The sequence below is a fragment of the Cenococcum geophilum genome (genome assembly GCF_001692895.1).
Source record: "Cenococcum geophilum 1.58 unplaced genomic scaffold K441scaffold_47, whole genome shotgun sequence".
NCBI classification, from domain to species: domain Eukaryota; kingdom Fungi; phylum Ascomycota; class Dothideomycetes; order Gloniales; family Gloniaceae; genus Cenococcum; species Cenococcum geophilum.
The window spans coordinates 768,135-785,728 of NW_027137605.1; the positions used below are offsets into that span (position 1 = coordinate 768,135).

Below are 17,594 nucleotides of genomic sequence, written 5' to 3' on the forward strand. Positions count from 1 at the left end.
TATATACCTATAGTAAGTATAGTAGCCTATATACTATAAGAAATTATAAATAATAATTACTAGAGGAAAGTGTTAATAAGGAAAAAAAAGAGGAAGAAGAGGATTTTATTAAGCTATACCTATACTCCACTAAAACTATACTCTACCCTTATAGTACGGGTAGGCTAAATACTATACTATTATTTCTAGTTTTCCTACCCTCCTCTCCTCTATAGGACTCTCCCTCCCCCTTAATTATTTAAGCGTAGGGGCGTTATCTATCCTTATACCCCGGTAACCTCTAATATAATATTATTAGTATTTTAAAATTTAGATACTAGATTAAGGTAGACCTAAAAATTAAGCTCTTCTTTTAGAAGAACTAAGCCTTAATAGCCGTAAATACGGTCCTAATTTTAGAGAAGATTAGCGCTAATTTAGATATAGGCAGGATTATAATAGCAATATCTCCTATTATATCTTTATTACTAGGTTTAGTACCTAAAATAAATAGGGGATAGCGCCGTATTTATAACTTATCCTTATTATTTAGCCGATCTATTAACGACTTAATCCCTATAGTATTTACTATACTATAATATTTAATAGTTAATTAGGTTCTTTAATACGTTATATATATAGGCCGTAGTTATATAATTATTAAGAGGGATATTAAGGACGCCTTTTGGAATATCTTACTTTCTATTAAAGCTTAACGCCTTATAGGGTTTTCCTAGAAGGGTATAGTATATTTTAAATATTACCTCTTATTTAGTTTTTAAACTATACCCTTTTTATTTAATCTTTTTATAGAAGGATTTTACTAGATACTTATTTAATATATCCTAAACACCGCCTTAAAGCACTATCTAGATAACTTTATCTTTATACTCTCTAACACTTCTATTCTCCCTTAATTACTTAGTATATATAACCAATTAAGTAATAAATTAGGTATCCTATAAAATAAATTAAAGAATATTAAAGGTACTATAGCTAAAGTCCTAGGTTATATTATAGATACTCTAAAGTTTAAACTACGTCTTTCTCCTTTAAAATAGGCCACTATAATTAAGGAGATTAATAAAGCGTTAAGTGGTAGATCCCTAACGCTAGTTTAGAGTTAAAAACTAGCTAGTAAACTTACTTAAAGCGCCTAAGTAATTAAGCTTAGGCGTTTATATAACTACTTTATCTAGGAGTTTATCTCTACTTTTATAAAGGTAAATAGTTATTCTTACTAATAGCTAACAGCTAAACTTCGCCAAGACTTATTATAGTAGAGGGATACTCTTACCCTTTTAAATAGTATTCTCTTCTTTAATAATATAGATTAAAAATAATTCTATCTCTTCTTAGACGTATTTAGGATTCTTAGTTATAGGGCCTTTTTCTTTTTTAAGGATTCTTAAAGGATAATATAGCCGCCCTATTTAGTATCTCTACCCTAAGATAATTCTTTAAGCTACTACCCTAATATAAAACACCGCCTTGCCCTAATTAATAAGCGAGAGGTTTAAGCGATTATAACCTTATTCTAGCTTTAGGTAATATAGTAAAAGCATAGCTTAGTCTATATCTATATAGATAATATAGTAACACTTTTAGAATTCTAAAATATAGTGGTAAAAGGACTAGGTAATTACCCGCTCTATAAAATCCTCTAACTAGCTATAGCCTATAATATTACGCTCTATATAAAGTAGGTTTCCTCTATAGAAAATAGGCTAGCTAATACTCTATCTTATTTTAATTGCAATAAAGTATTATTACTATACCTATATTAAAATACTTCTAATTTACCGTTACTATACGCTTCTTTATTATATTTAATTTAACGCCAAAATAAAAGACTTATTTTTTTTTAAAGACCCCCTACCTAATTTTTAGATTAAGGTAAAAGCCCCCTTAGAATACTTCGGCCAACTATTATAGTATAGCCTCTTTAATAGAACGAGAGATTTATACTATCTTATAATTAAAAGTTAGGAGGGCTACTATAACCTTTATAGAGTGGTAAAGTACCTAGCGCCCCTCTACTACCTAAGAGAATAGATTACCTAATAAATCTTTAGTAATGCTAGTCTAGGAATAAGCTATATTAAGCCTACTATAGTTAGAGCCTACGTCTCCGCAATTTAATCCTACTATATTAACGCTAATTATAACACCTCCGTCTTTAATAATCCTATTATTAAAAGAATCCTAAATGGTGTAATATTTATAAATCCCTTTACTACAGCTAAAAAATTGTTAATTACTAAAGATATTCTTGCCTAATTAGTTACCTTAAATGCCTAATCTGTTAAGGATCTTAACTTTAACGCTACTGTTACTACGGCCTTTATAGGATTCCTTTATCTAGGCAAGATTACCTATACTAAGGCTTAGAAAGATAGCTACGCCTTTTTTACTATAAAATATACTAGAAACAATATAACGCTAGTAGAGGACTATATAATATTATATCTAAAGCATAGTAAAACAGATATTAATTACTAAGGAGTTTTAATTATAATTGCCGCTTTAGGGCAACCTAAATACGTAGTTTAAGCTATAAAACACCTATTTAAAAATAACCCCTAACCTAAAAACGCCCCTCTTTTTTACTTTAAGAGATTAGCCTTTATAAGCTACGCGGTTAGGAATAAGCTAAAGTATAAAGTTGCCGCTCTTAGCCTTTACTCTAAGCTCTATAACAAATACTTATTTTAAAAAGGTGCTACTTAATATGCTTAAGATAACGGTTTTATGGACGGCTAAATATAGTAACTAGGCTAGTGGTCCTTATAAGCGTTCTAGCTTTACTATTTATTATCCCTAAAAGACCTATTTTAGCTAAGTATAAACTTCTAATATAGAACGCCAATACCGTTCTTATTATTACTTACCCTAGATATAATAGGCGAAGGTATTTAGGTATAACGGCGTATAAAAATACCTATTTTGGCACTCTAATATATTAACTTAAATCTCTCCTTTCCCCCCCTTTTTTATTTTTTATTTTTTCTTCCCCCTACTCTACCTTATATAGTACAAGCACTGCGCTTCTAGGTCTATAAATATTACGTTTAGTTAAGGCAGGGCAATCCCCTATAAATGGCCTTGCGAATATACCTATTCTTAATTAATGCCTTTAAGCCTGTACCCACTAATTAAATTAATTAATCCTCTTCTTTATAAGCGTGTAAATAATAGATAAACATGTCTATATGGCTAAGCGAGCACTATAGTAGCACCCCTATATTTTAATAACACTAATATTATTAATATTTACAAAATTAAGCCTTACTTACTTGCTTTCCCTCCCACCTATACCTTTTTCTTTAGTTATATATTTTGGGCTTTATAAATAGATACTATAGCGATATACTTACGTATAGGTCTATAGGCATCACGTTTAGTTAAGGTAGGGCAATCCCCTATAAATAGCCTTGCAAATATACCTATTCTTAATTAATGCCTTTAAACCCATACCCACTAATTAGATTAATTAATCCTCTTCTCCGTAAGCGTATAAATAATAGACTAAACAACTACACAGCCAGAGTCTTAATCAATTGTCTGTAGATATAGAGCCTATAGATATAGAACCTAGATCGTATATATAGTAGAAGATACCTTAAGTCAAGCCAAAGCCTTAGTTAAATCCTAATTAGTTAAACGCCGCCTATATAAGTTAAGTCGTTAAATTAAAGCCTTCGGTTGGGCCAACCTAATACCCTATTTAAATATTAGTCGATTATACGTTATTACAGCCAAATCTATTATTCACACGCTTGTAAAGAAGAGGATTAATTAATCTAATTAGTGGGTACGGGCTCAAAGGCATTAATTAAGAATGGGTATATTCGCAAGGCCATTTATAGGGGATTGCCCTACCTTAACTAAACGTAATACCTATAGACCTGTGCGTAAGCATATCACTACAGTATCTATTTATAAAGCCTAAAATATATAACTAAAGAAAAAGGTATAGGTGGGAGGGAAAGCAAGCAAGTAAGGCTTAATTTTGTAAATATTAATAATATTAGTATTACTAAGATATAGGGGTGCTGCTGTAGTGCTCGCTTAGCCATATAGACATATCTATCTATTATTTATACGCTTATAGAGAAGAGGATTAATTAATCTAATTAGTGGGTATAGGCTTAAAGGTATTAATTAAGAATGGGTATATTTATAAGGCTATTTATAGGGGATTACCTTACCTTAACTAAATATAATACCTATAGACCTAAAAGCGCAGCGCCCGTACTATATAAGGTAGAGTAGGGGAAAGAAAAAATAAAAAATAAAAAATAAAAAAGGGGGGGAAAGGAGAGATTTAAGTTAATATATTAGAGTGCTAAAATAGGCACTCCTACACGCCGTTATGCCTAAATACCTTCGCCTATTATATCTAGGGCGAGTAATAATAAAAACGGTATTAGCATTCTATATTAGAAGTTTATACTTAGCCAGAATAAGTCTTTTAGGGATAATAAATAGTAAAGCTAGAACGCTTATAAGGACCACCGGCCTAGTTACTATATTTAGCCGTCTATAAAACCATTATCTTAAGTATATTAAGCAGCACCTTTCTAAAATAAGTATCTATTATAGAGCTTAGAGTAGAGGCCGAGAGCGGCAACTTTATACTTTAGCTTATTCCTAACCGCGTAGCTTATAAAGGCTAATTTCTTAAAGTAAAAAAGAGGGGTGTTTCTGGGTTAGGGGTTATTTTTAAATAGGTGTTTTATAGCTTAAACTACGTATTTAGGTTGCCCTAAAGCGGCAATTATAATTAAAACTCCTTAGTAATTAACGTCCGTTTTACTACGCTTTAGACGTAATATTATATAGTCCTCTACCAGCGTTATATTATTTCTAATATATTTTATAGTAAAGAAGGTATAGCTATCTTTCTAAGCTTTTGTATAGGTAATCTCGCCTAGATAAAGGAATCCTATAAAGGCCGTAGTAACGGCGGCGTTAAAGTTAAAATCCTTAACGGATTAGGCATTTAGGGTAACTAATTAGGCGAGAATATCTTTAGTAATTAGCAATCTTTTAGCCGTAGTAAAGGGATTTATAGATATTACACCATTTAGGATCCTCTTAATAATAAAATTATTAAAGATAGAGGTGTTATAATTAGCGTTAATATAGTAGGATTAAATTACGGAGACGTAGGCTCTAACTATAGTAGGCTTAATACGGCTTATTCCTAGACTAGCATTACTAAAGATCTATTAGGTAATCTATTCTCCTAGGTAGTAGAGGGGCGCTAAGTACTTCACCACTTTATAAAGGTCGCAGTAGCCCTTTTAACTCTTAATTACGGGACAGTATAAATCTCTTATTCTATTAGAGAGGCCGTATTATAATAGTTAGCCGAAGTATTCTAAGGGGGCTTTTACCTTAATCTAAAAATTAGGTAGAGGGTCTTTAAAAAAGACTAGGTCTTTTATTTTAGCGTTAGATTAAATATAATAAAGAAGCGTATAGTAACGGTAAATTAAAAGTATCCTAATACGGGTATAGTAATAATACCCTATCGCGATTAAAATAAGATAGAGTATTAGCTAGCTTATTTTTTATAGAGGAAACCTACTCCGTATAGAGCGTAATATTATAGGCTATGGCTAGTTAAAGAATCTTACAGAGCGGGTAATTACCTAGTTCTTTTACCACCATATTTTAAAATCCTAAAAGTGCTACTATATTATCTATATAGATATAAACTAAGCTATACTCTTACTATATTACCTAGAGCTAAAATAAGGTTGTAATTACTTAGACCTCCTACTTATTAATTAGGGCAAGGCGGTATTCTATATTAGGGTAGTAGCTTAAAGAATTATTTTAGGGTAGAGATACTAAATAGGGCGGCTATATTATCCCTTAAAAATCCTTAAAGAAGAAGAAGGCCCTATAACTAAGAATCCCGGATACATCTAAAAAGAGATAAAATTGTTTTTAATCTATATCGTTAAAGAAGAGGATACTATTTAAAAGGGTAAGAGTATCCCTCTACTATAATAAGTCTTGGCGAAGTTTAGCTATTAGCTGTTAGTAAGAATAACTACCTACCTTTATAAAAGTAAAGATAAACTCTTAAATAAAGCGGTTATATAAACACCTAAGCCTAATTACCTAGGCGCTTTAAGTAAGTCTACTAGCTAGTTTTTAACTTTAAACTAGTGTTAGGGATCTACCACTTAATGCTTTATTAATCTCCTTAATTATAGTAGCCTATTTTAAAGAAAAAAGACGTAGCTTAAACTTTAAAGTATCTATAATATAACCTAGGACTTTAGCCGTAGTGCCTTTAATATTCTTTAATTTATTTTATAGGATGCCTAATTTATTACTTAATTAGTTATATATACTAAGCAATTAAAGGAGGATAGAAGCGTTAGAGAGTATAAAGATAAAGTTATCTAGATAGTACTTTAAGGCGGCGTTTAGGATATATTAGATAAGTATCTAGTAAAATCCCTCTGTAAAAAGATTAAATAAAAAGGGTATAGTTTAAAGGCTAAATAAGAGGCAATGTTTAAAATATACTATACCCTTCTAGAAAAACCCTATAAGGCGTTAAGCTTTAATAGAAAGTAGGATATTCTAAAAGGCGTCCTTAATATCCCTCTTAATAATTATATAACTATGGCCTATATATATAACATATTAGAAAACCTAATTAACTATTAAATATTATAGTATGGTAAATGCTATAGGGATTAAGTTATTAATAGATTAGCTAAATAGTAAGAATAAGTTATAAATACGGCGCTATCCCCTATTTACTTTAGGTATTAAACCTAGTAATAAGGATATAATAGGAGACGTTGCTATTATAATCCTACCTATATCTAAATTAGCGCTAATTTTCTCTAAAATTAGGACTGTATTTATGGCTATTAAGGCTTAGTTCTTTTAAAAAAGAAGCTTAATTTCTAGGTCTGCCCTAATCTAGTATCTAAATTTTAAGATACTAATAATATTATGTTAGAGGTTGCTAGGGTATAGGGATAGATAACGCCCCCACGCTTAAATAATTAAGGGGGAGGGAAAGTCCTATAGAGAAAAGGAGGGTAGAAAAACTAGAAATAATAGTATAGTATTTAGCCTACCTATACTATAAGGGTAGAGCATAGTTTTAGTAGAGTATAGGTATAGCTTAATAAAATCCTCTTCCTCCTCTTCCTTTTTCTTATTAATACTTTCCTTTAGTAATTACTACTTATAATTCCTTGTAGTATGCGGGCCACTATACTTACTATAGATATACGGGAACTTATAATCCTTGCCTAGGTTATACTTCCCTCTATTAAAGCTATAATAGGTCCTTAAGATATTAGTGCTTACTTATATATATTTTAAGATAGATACGGATTTATAAGTACTAGGATTATAATAGATATTTAGGAAGTTACTAGAGATTTTCTAGTTAGCTAGCTTTAACTAGTTCTTTTAAATAACTATAGAGTAGTACTCTAAGGCTATAGTTATTAAGGGAGCAATTTAGTAGGTAGTAGATAGCTAGATAACTTAATTATAAAAGGTAAGTATTTAAGAAATAAGATCTACCGAAAGATTCTTATATATAATAATTAAAATTATTATATAGTTAAGGAAGCCCTCTACCCATACTTTAATAAACAGGTAGTCTTTTATTATTCCTTTTTTTAGTCTTATAGAAAGGACGCTATTAATAATAAGGATATTATTCTAAGGCTTAAACTAGAGCTAGTGTATTTAGAGGCAAAAGAGGTTATTAGGCAAGAAAGTACCCTAAAATACCTTAAGTATCTCTTTATTTAGGACGCTAGGGAGAAGGGTATTTAGGATATTAGCTATAGATAGGAGTAACTTACCTAGTTTATTAATTAGGGTTAAAGATAATACTATTATAGCTAATCTTACTGTTACTATAGCAAGGCTTAATATATAGAGTTTAGTCGCCTAATCTTCCTATTCTTTTTAGACGCGTAATATTTTAGTACGGTCCTCCTATTCCTAAAGGAGTTTTATTTTCTAGTTAGTTACCTAGTTCTTAACCTTCTTTACCTAAGCTCTTTTAATCCTTAGGTCCTTCTTATATAGTTACTAAAGCCGTTCTTTAGCTTTTTTAGCAGCTAAAGTCTTACGTTAAGCCGTGGAGAGAGGCACTATTATAGAGAATAGAGACTATAATGCTGGCGTATCGCCTAAAGGTATAGGGGAAGGTAAGGGAGACTAGTAGGTAACCTTTAAGGAGTTTAGCTTGTTAAGTATATTATTATTAGTTAAGTTTTTAAGGTTTTTATAAATAATTCGCAAAGGTTTAGACGAGCGTATAGGTTATTAAGTTATTAACAGCAATAATTAATTATTAGAAATTAAGTAAATAAGGCATTAGCTCTTAAATAAGACTAATATGGAAAGCAAGCAAGCAAGGCTCAATTTTGTGAATATTAATAATGTTAGTGTTGCTGAGATGCAGGGGTGCTGCTGTAGTACTCGCTTAGCCACATAGACATGTCCATTAAATTAGTCACCGTCGCCGTCAGACGTCTTTAATCGGCAGTCAAAGATGCATCACCGCAGTTACCGTAGGCACGCAGGCACGCAGGCACTAGACCTAATTAGGAAACCAGTACACGGCCAGAAGAACGTCGGAAACACGGTTAATTAACGTTTTGAAGCCTCTGTGAGAGCCTCTTCCCTTGACTACCTACCCCCATATTAATCGACTGCCGCCCGTCTCAACGCCCGCGGATTGGCTAACTAGAACGATCTTTTCTATAGATATAGATACGGAGCTTTACACGGAGTCTCGCACGGAGCCTATAGATATGGAGTATACAGGTGCAGAGCCTTGATTGGACAGCTTAATTAGACGCCTATAGATGCGAAGCCTTAATCGAATAGTAGATGCGGAGCCTTGACCGATCGGACATCTGCACGGAAGCTTTAATTAACTGTCTACGGATGCAAAGCCCCAGTCATACATGCAGTAGAAGACACCTTAAGTTAAGCCAGGGCCTTATTAAATCTCAATTAGTTAAACGCCGTCTCCGCATGCAAATTAAGACGATTAGAGCCTTTGACCGGGCCGACTTTCTACCTTAATTAAACGACCGAACGATTAGTTGCAGCCGACCGATTAGACAGTCTTCGGCCAGCAGTTAAAGCAGGCACACAGACCCGCACGCAGACCCACACGCAGACACGGACGCAGAATATGCAATGCAGAGATACTAATGCACGGCCAGATGCACAGCTAGACGCATAGCTAGACGCATAGCTAGATGCAGGGCCTAATACAAAGCCACGGATAGAGCCTTAATTGAGAGCCATATCGATGCAGACCGATGCAGAGCTAGGTACAGAGCCTTAATATCAAACAACCAGCCGAACCACCGAGTCGGGCCGTAGTCTCTGCCATTTTGATCGACTGTCCTGCCGCCGCCGCTGCCGCCGCTATTCCGTCCAGCTATTTCATCCTTGCTGTCTCAACTGACTGCTGTCTCTACCGTCCTAGATCTGTACCGCTGCTAGGTCTATTTACTGCTAGATCTGCTAGGTCTATTATGCCGTTCTATACTGCTATTCCAACCAATTTATTCTACTGCTGCCAACTAGCTGTTCTGCCGCTGCCACTACTGCCATTGCTATTCCGACTGTTCCGTTCTAGTGTTCCAGTTGTTCTACTACTACCGTTCTCACTAACTACTACCAACTGACTGCTACCGACCCTCTGCTGCTACTGAGATTTCTACTACTAAAAGTTCTGCTGCTAGATGTCCTACTGCTTACTATACAGACCGAGTTCTTCTACCGACTGTTCTATTACTGACCGCTCTACCACTGACCGTTTTGCTTTGTCTTACTACGCCAACTGTCTGCTTTTTACCATTACTACTACCATTACTATTACTGCTGTTACTGCTACTGTCATTTCTAGTTTACAGCTATTTTGGTTACCGCTAGTAGGAAGGACACTATAGGATAGTTCTATAGGAGGGCTGAGGATAAGGTTACCTGTGTTCTTTTAAAAGTGTGCTTTCCTTTTTCTATTCTGCTTTTGCTTTACTTTCGTTTGGCTATTCTTCTATAGTATAGAACGTTAGGGGATAACGTTCTTAGTGGGGGAGGTATATAGTGGGGTAGAATGGGCCACTGCTTAGTGCCTTAGCATTTTCCTGTATATATCGAGCCTTCGGCTTCTCTCCTTCTCTCTAGCACGACCTACCGCAATACATTCTTTCCTTTCTTCTTACTGACTGCTTTCCTACTGATTGATTACGACTGACGACCGACCGACCGACCGACAGACAGACAGCATTGTGACTTCCTATCTAAGAGGGACCGCGTCCACCACCACAATATTTTTAATCCGTATAGCGCTATAAGTAGCTCTAAAATATATCTATCTTAACCGAATCCTTTTAGGTAGTAGCAGAAGACTAGTTTGCTAAGCTTGGCGTTTATAAATACGTTTACAGCGTTATACTGTTGAATTTCTAAATTAAATGCGGCTGCTATAGCTATAAGGGCACGGAATATTTAAGCAGCTAGGGTTGCTATATAGGTCTCTTCTTTAGTGATTTATAGGTCTTCGCGGATACATAGTTAAGCTTTTAGCTTTTAAAGATAACCGTCGCTGTTAAGCTTATATTTAAAGACCCATTTTAGTAGTAGAATCTGCTCATTGCTTGCTTCTTCTTTTAGTATAATTTTAAATGTCTCTCAGCGTTTTAGGTTATTATATTCTTTTTCTATAGCCTTTTAAAAGCTAGTAGTTAATGGATATTTTTTTAGCTCCTTAAGGTTCTTTAGTTTAGAAGGAAGATTATTTTAATATAGAGATAAGGATAGGGATCTAGTTCGGCTGATATTCTTTACTAGTTCTATAGTAAATCTAGTATAGTAACCAAATAGGGTAGATAGATTGGCTAGCGATACTATATACGCTTAACGTTGAATTCTTTTTAATTCTTCTGGTAGGATAAGGTCGGTAGAAGGTTTAGCCAAGACTTCATTAGCTCGTGGAGCTGTATTTAACGGTTTTATTAAACTACTTAGCCGGGTAGGACCTGTTTTAATTATATCTAAGATATTATCTTAAAGTCCTCCTAGTATAGTGTTTGTTTCTGGTAGATCTGGAGATACTGTTTTGCTAGGAGTTGGTAACTTCTTAGTATCCTTTATAGGAGGCTCTGCTAAATCGTTCAATTCTAGTGTAGTCGTTTAATCTATATTTAAGGTAGATCTTTAATTAACTATATATAGAGTAGATTTGTTTTTAAATTCGTTATTAAGAGGCTCTTGTAAACTAATCGTCTATAGGGTGTCCTCTAATGCTTCTCTTAGTAGGTAGTTAATATTCTAACCCTTAGGGTTATAGAATAAGGTCTTATTAAATATAACATCTCTAGTTTAAATAACCTTGTAGAGGCTTGGAATCCATATACAGTAGATATTAATTAAATTGTAGCCAACTAGGTGTCTAATTAATATATAAGGAGCTAGCTTACCTCCCTTTTTAACTTATTTATTTAGTATATAGGTCTTGTAACCGTATATATACATATAGGTAAGTAATAGCGGCTTGCCGTAGGCAATCTTGTATAGAGTTTTTTTACCCTAGCTGCTTATTTGGGGTTTAATTAAGTGCGTAGCTAGTAGTAAGGAAAGTATCTAGTTTTAGAGATAGGGGTAAGGACGCTTTTAGCTATATAGCCCTTAATCGTTCTATAAGGGTTTATCCAGATTATTTAGCTCCGCTATTTTGTTTCTTAGTATATAGTGCTCGATATTTAAAAGTAATGCCTTTATCTACGCACTATATCTATAGGGTATCTCCCGTCTAAAAGCTCGTTTATTATCGCTCTAAAAGAAGATAACGTCTTAGTAGAATTATAATTTAATTAATTAATATGTCTTACGAATGGTAGGTAGGATAGTAGCTTTATTCTTATTCTTAGCGGTAAATATAAAATTTAATTTAGAATACGTATAATAGAAATATATTACGTATCTATCGCCGTTATACCCTAGTTCTCTAAGGGTAATAATATTAAATACTAGCCGTTTAAATGGTTAAGTGGCTAGAAATTCGTGTTCTTGTCTTTAAGAGATCTGGTACGTATGCTTTACTAATAAGTAAACTTTATATTTAACTTTAAGCGGTGCTCGTTCGTCGATTAGCTCTTTAAGCTCTGTGCTATTAACATGCTTAGAAAGCTGCTTAATAGCGTTAGGTCCTATATAGCTAAGTATTTTATAACATTTTATAGCTGTGGCTCCGACTAGTTTACGGGCTATTCTGCTTAGTTAATGTCTTCTTATTAAGAAGGTTAATTGAGTTATTGAATCTAGGGTATCTGTGGGCGTAGAATCTCTATGCATTAGCGCCTAGTGGCCCCCTAGTCATTTTATATAGTATACTGTTTCGCTAGTTACTAAATAGTATAGTAAGTTTCGTCCTAAGTTAAAATTAATGTTGTTATTAGTAGCTCTTAAAAGTGCTACAATATTTATAAATATAGTAGGTACTAATGCTATATAGGATAGCTTTATCTTTAAGCTCCCGGTCGGTGTATTAATAGTAATTATTACTATTCCATAAGCTTAAATCTTTTTAAAATTTCCGCTAGTAATTAGGTAGTCGTCTTCTGCTATTAGGTATAAGAAGGTAAAGTCTTCTTTATTATTATAGACGTGTATATCTACGCTAGGGTTAAGTATCTAGGTATTCTGGAGTTTAAATGGAATTTAACTAGTACTAAACACGGTAGTATGGCTAGTTAGTGTTTTAGAAGGTAGGGTTTTAGAATTAAAATTAATTATAGATTCTGTGCTCTTTTAATTATCCTTCTTTACCCCTCGTTTTTTAATCTATTTAACGATGCGTTTAATTTAAGGTGTAGATAAGATTTTTTTATCTACTTCCCTCTAAATGTCTTGGTTTGGTTTCTATCCTTAAGGGCGCTTATACTTAGTAATATAGTAGCAGTCGCCGAATTAATATACGAGGCCTTATATACATGTCTTATTCCACTTAAAATTAAAATTAAAATTGTTGTTAGCACCTAAATTTAAATTCAAATTGCCTTATAGGGTTATAAATGTAGAGCTATTAGCAGTGGTAGCAGAGGATACTACTTGCTATATACGGTAGTACTCCTTAAATTCCTTAATTAGTTTGATAATAGATGGTGCATCTTCGCCCTTCCGTTCCTTACAAATAAGGTCTACTTTTAGGGCTCCTGCGAAGCTAGAAGAGATGGGCTTAATAGCTTAAACGAAATCGTAGTGTGGCCTAAATCCCTATACGTTTAATAGCTCTAATTATTCCGTAAGTTTATAGATATTCCGCCAGCTGTTTAACTATTTATTAATACTCTGCTTTTTATTATAGGCTTTTAAAGCCGTGTATTAATTAAGGATGTTATGCTTTTAACCTAAGGTGGTAGGGGTAAGAGCAGTCTTTAGTGCCTGTAGCCGTTTATGTACTGTATTTAGGCCGTTAATAAGAGGGAGGTAGGCTGCCAATATTAAGCGAATGATATAGTTGCTAATATCGTCTATAGCCTATTCTCGCTTTTAATGTATACGTAGGTTATCTTTATATTCGGCGTAGAGCTAATTATAGGCTGTAAGCTTAATTTGGTTTAGCTAAGCCATTAGGAAGTACGTCCGCTAGTATAGGTTAATGCGGTAGTTCTAGCTTTAGAGGCTTATTTTTCTTCTTAGATAGGTTAATATACTCCCATACCTTATTGGTTTTAGCTATATCTTAAATAATAAAGAACTATTAAATTTAGTTAGATAGCTGGTTAAGGATAAGGTTGACTTTTAATTTATTTATAGTCGTTATTTTTAGAATTTATAGGGTTAGGCAGGGTCCAATTAGTATCTTAGTGAAAACCTTATTTTAACGTTCCGAACTTTTAATTTAATTCATTAGTTTGTTCGTCGGTTAGGTACAGTCATCGTTTAAGGTTAATCGTCCGTTCGTTTAGTAAATAAAGAAGCTTAAGACACTTACAAAGGTAGTAGAAATAGTGACTTCTTAAATAAGGTAGCAAATTGACTACTTAACAGATGGTGCAACAGGTAGATTGATTCGATTGATTAGTTAGCAGGTAGTGCAATCCGGGCTTATAACTATAAGCTTTACAGTGTAGGGAGAATTGCAAGAACGACTTAATTGTAAATCTATGGAAATCAAGTGATATAAATACATAAAGAAGGTGTTGGTAATAAGATGAAAGGGGAGACTACTACGTAACTAAAACAGTGTGATACGTAAGTGATACGCAGGCGATACGCAGTCGATACGCAGGTGATACGTAGGTGTTTTGGCATAGTACCGGTAGTCGGTTACATATATATACGTTCTTCTTAGTCCTAAGTAGGCCTTATTAAAGTCTTTCTAGGCTATATTATAGAGCCTAAAACTATAGGCTAGGGTTAGGCTTATTATAATTAATAGGTATTATTTAGTAAAGTAATAGGAAACGTTCTAGCTAGCGTTTACTATAATAGACGAGCTATATATAGTAGTAACTCTTTAATTAACGTCTAATACGGATCCTACTGGCCCACGCAGACTACTCCATCACAGGGGGAAAACTTGTAATTTATATGAAGAGAACCCTGCAGTTAGGGGAAGGAAAAACCCTATAAGCCACCTCAGTCGGATAAAAAACCCCGAATTGCCATATTTGCACATAGTGCGGCCCTACAGGCCTATAGCTACGTCCTCCTCCTTAGATGTTTTAAACTCCTTGGGAACCACTACTTCCTTCTCTAGCTTATCCTAGCTAGGGTTCACTATATCCCAGCTAGGCCTTGCCAATTAATTGCTGTACTTATTATTTCCCATATCTTGGCCGTCCCCTATATGCTATCTCTTGTCTAACTATTGCCATATACGCCATGCCTCCCCCCCCCTAGGGCCTATTGAAGGCGTAAGGGGGATTTATCTATAAACTACTACTATACTAAAAGGCGAGCGGGACGTATATATATATACCTGGGTATCTTTTATGCCTAGGCCCTAGTTGCTAGGCCCTCGCTAAGGGTCACTACTCCTTAAGAGGAGATAGGAAAACCGTACGGTATTATCCAGGCTGCTAGGTAGTATTTAATAGTTAATGGCGAGTAACCGCATGCTTCGCGGGCGATCGCCCTAGGGGTTAGGAGGGGCCGTATATTTACTCATTTTTGTCTGTTCGCGTTTGCTCGTATGTCAATATAAGAGGTCATCGATGCTTTCTGTTGGGGGTCGGGGGATGCTATCGAATGCTGTGCATCCATGTTGGATCGTACAGGTGCCTTAATAGGAGGATAGTGTAGTAGCTGCTATCGTAAGGGGTACCAACGGTGGTGGTTTTCGAGATCTCACCATCCCATGTAAAAACCTTTCACCACCGCCCACAATACTCGCAACCACCTCCACCACGTCGTATCGCACGCTGTGCGACGTCTCTGCGTTAGCTCTGAGTCTGATCTTCGAAGACTCAGGTTCGTAGCCGTCACCACGTACAGATGCAGAGTCCGTTTTCGACGACCAGACGAGCTATATATACTTCGTTTGGATATAGTTTAGTTTAGTTATTCAGCTATACTTAATAAGGAGGTAGAGCAACTAGTTCTTTAAAACGCCGGTTTTCGCTCTATACGTAGTCGTATATACTAAAATAAAGTTATTAAGACTTTTATAGATCGCCCTAATATCTTAATCTCTGCACTACTGCTTTATAGAGGTAAGGTAGATTTATAGAACGCACTATATTTCCTATTAGACGCGTATATAGATTTAGATACCGTAGTCTTAGAGTAAATACTAAAGACGGTTATCTTTATAGATGGTTATTAGTTCGTTTAAGAAGTAGTAGTATACTTCTAAAGAGCACTCCTTATAAAGACTTCAACCTTTATACTTAATAAATAGTAACTACTGTATAGTTGCAATTAGTTGCAATCGTTTCAATATTGAATCAATCAATTCAACCAATTGAGCCTTCTGCTTACAAAGCTTTCAATTCAGTCAATCCGAGGCCTCAATTGAATTGAATTGATTGACTTACAACCCTGCCAGTGTGCCATTCCATACCCGCCCCAGAAACCATTAAACAATTATCCGTTACTAGCAACAAACGACCCAAGAATATTCTATTTAACCAATTACATCTATTGGAAACAACCTAAATTGCCTAAATACATTCAGAACCGGAAAGAATAATCCAAGTTGAAATATCATCGAAGACCATAGAGAGCGTCTGCTTCAAATAATACCATCGCAAATTAAATACCCTACGTTAATAGGCTATTTAGCGTATTTGGTACAGCTACTTGGCCGCTAGTCAGAACTGAGACGAATTGCTGCTCGTGGAATGCCTAGACGTCGTATGTTGAGTCTGTGTAGCACCCGCGGACTTTTTTTTTTGCTGCATATGACTCTCCTTTAATGCCGCATTGTTCGCTCGAGTCATTTGTTGTTTGCTGTGAGCGGCTTCGAGCTCCTTCCCTATTTGAAATTATTAGTAAAGAGTGTGGAGAAGTAAAAGAAGTGATTTTACCCTTTACTGAGGGTGGATTCTTTGTGCGGAAACCATCGAAACCTGTAAGCCCAAGTGGTGATTGAAAGTTGACGAGATTATACTGTTCAATGGTCTCGGAGCCAATTACCACGTCAAATAACTCCTTTTTTCCCGACACGTAAAAGTCGGATTCGTAAAATTTTGGGTGGAAGCGTATATTCTGGTCGCCCGCCTTTTTGTTCCTTGGATTAACCGCAGCTGACCACCTTCCAGTAATTTGGCTGATAGCTGAAAATTTATGCCCATTTGGCAACTCCAACAAGTCTCGATTGCCTTCAGGGAAATGGGTGAGCGGGATATTGAAAGTCTTTTCAATGAAATCGCGCGAAACAAGGTTGTAAGGGTTACCCGTATCGAACTTGGCACGTGCAATACGAGTCACTTCTTTATCGTCACGCATCAAGGCTACCAGGATGGTCAAGATAAATNCATGAGGATCGTTTTCTGGCTGCAGCATCGTTAGCATTCAGGCCGTAAATAGTCGATGGATAAAACTGTATACCTCCCCACTAGTTGATGCATTCTCCTTATGCGCGAAGGCTTTCCTTTTCCTACCGTTATTGTCTGCCGCTTTGGTGTGATTGTTGGCCTTCCCTTTCCCACCAGTGCTAATCTTCTTCTTCGTGCGACTAATGCCCTCGCCACACCGTGTTTTGATAAAGTGATAAAAACGAGAGAAGAAAAGGCGCATCGAGCCTTTATTAACTGCACGTGTCGATGTTCTGTTGAAGGGCAAAGTAGTGGTAGGAGGGTGGCTCGCAGGAGCCTCTAAGCTTCTAGGACTGAAGTGACCATGCGATCGCTCGGTGACACCATGGTTGCCAACCATGTTACTAATTGCGGTGATTTGATGTTTGTTGTCTTTAGGGTCGGCCCTGACAGAGAGTTTCCCAAGGCAACCTGGAATGGAATTAGTATTGCACTATGGCATATAAATACTATATAACTGATTCTATTCAGACTATGAAGGTGACTTACGGGATGATGATCTTCTAAGATCCTTTGAGTCTGGAACCCTTGTGTAGCTTGCAC

At 35.2% G+C, this 17,594-nt stretch overlaps 1 protein-coding gene across 1 annotated transcript; it reads right to left on the reverse strand.

Moving 5' to 3' along the window:
- Window positions 1-16,015: 16,015 nt before the first annotated feature.
- On the reverse strand, window positions 16,016-17,324 carry K441DRAFT_666138 (uncharacterized protein). Its single transcript, XM_067649611.1, has 3 exons — window positions 17,065-17,324; window positions 16,542-17,010; window positions 16,016-16,489 (listed from the first exon to the last, which is right to left on the reverse strand). Exons 1-3 carry the CDS (start codon window positions 17,251-17,253, stop codon window positions 16,326-16,328), a joined length of 822 nt encoding a protein of 273 aa, XP_067499947.1. The 5' UTR covers window positions 17,254-17,324; the 3' UTR covers window positions 16,016-16,325.
- Window positions 17,325-17,594: the final 270 nt, after the last annotated feature.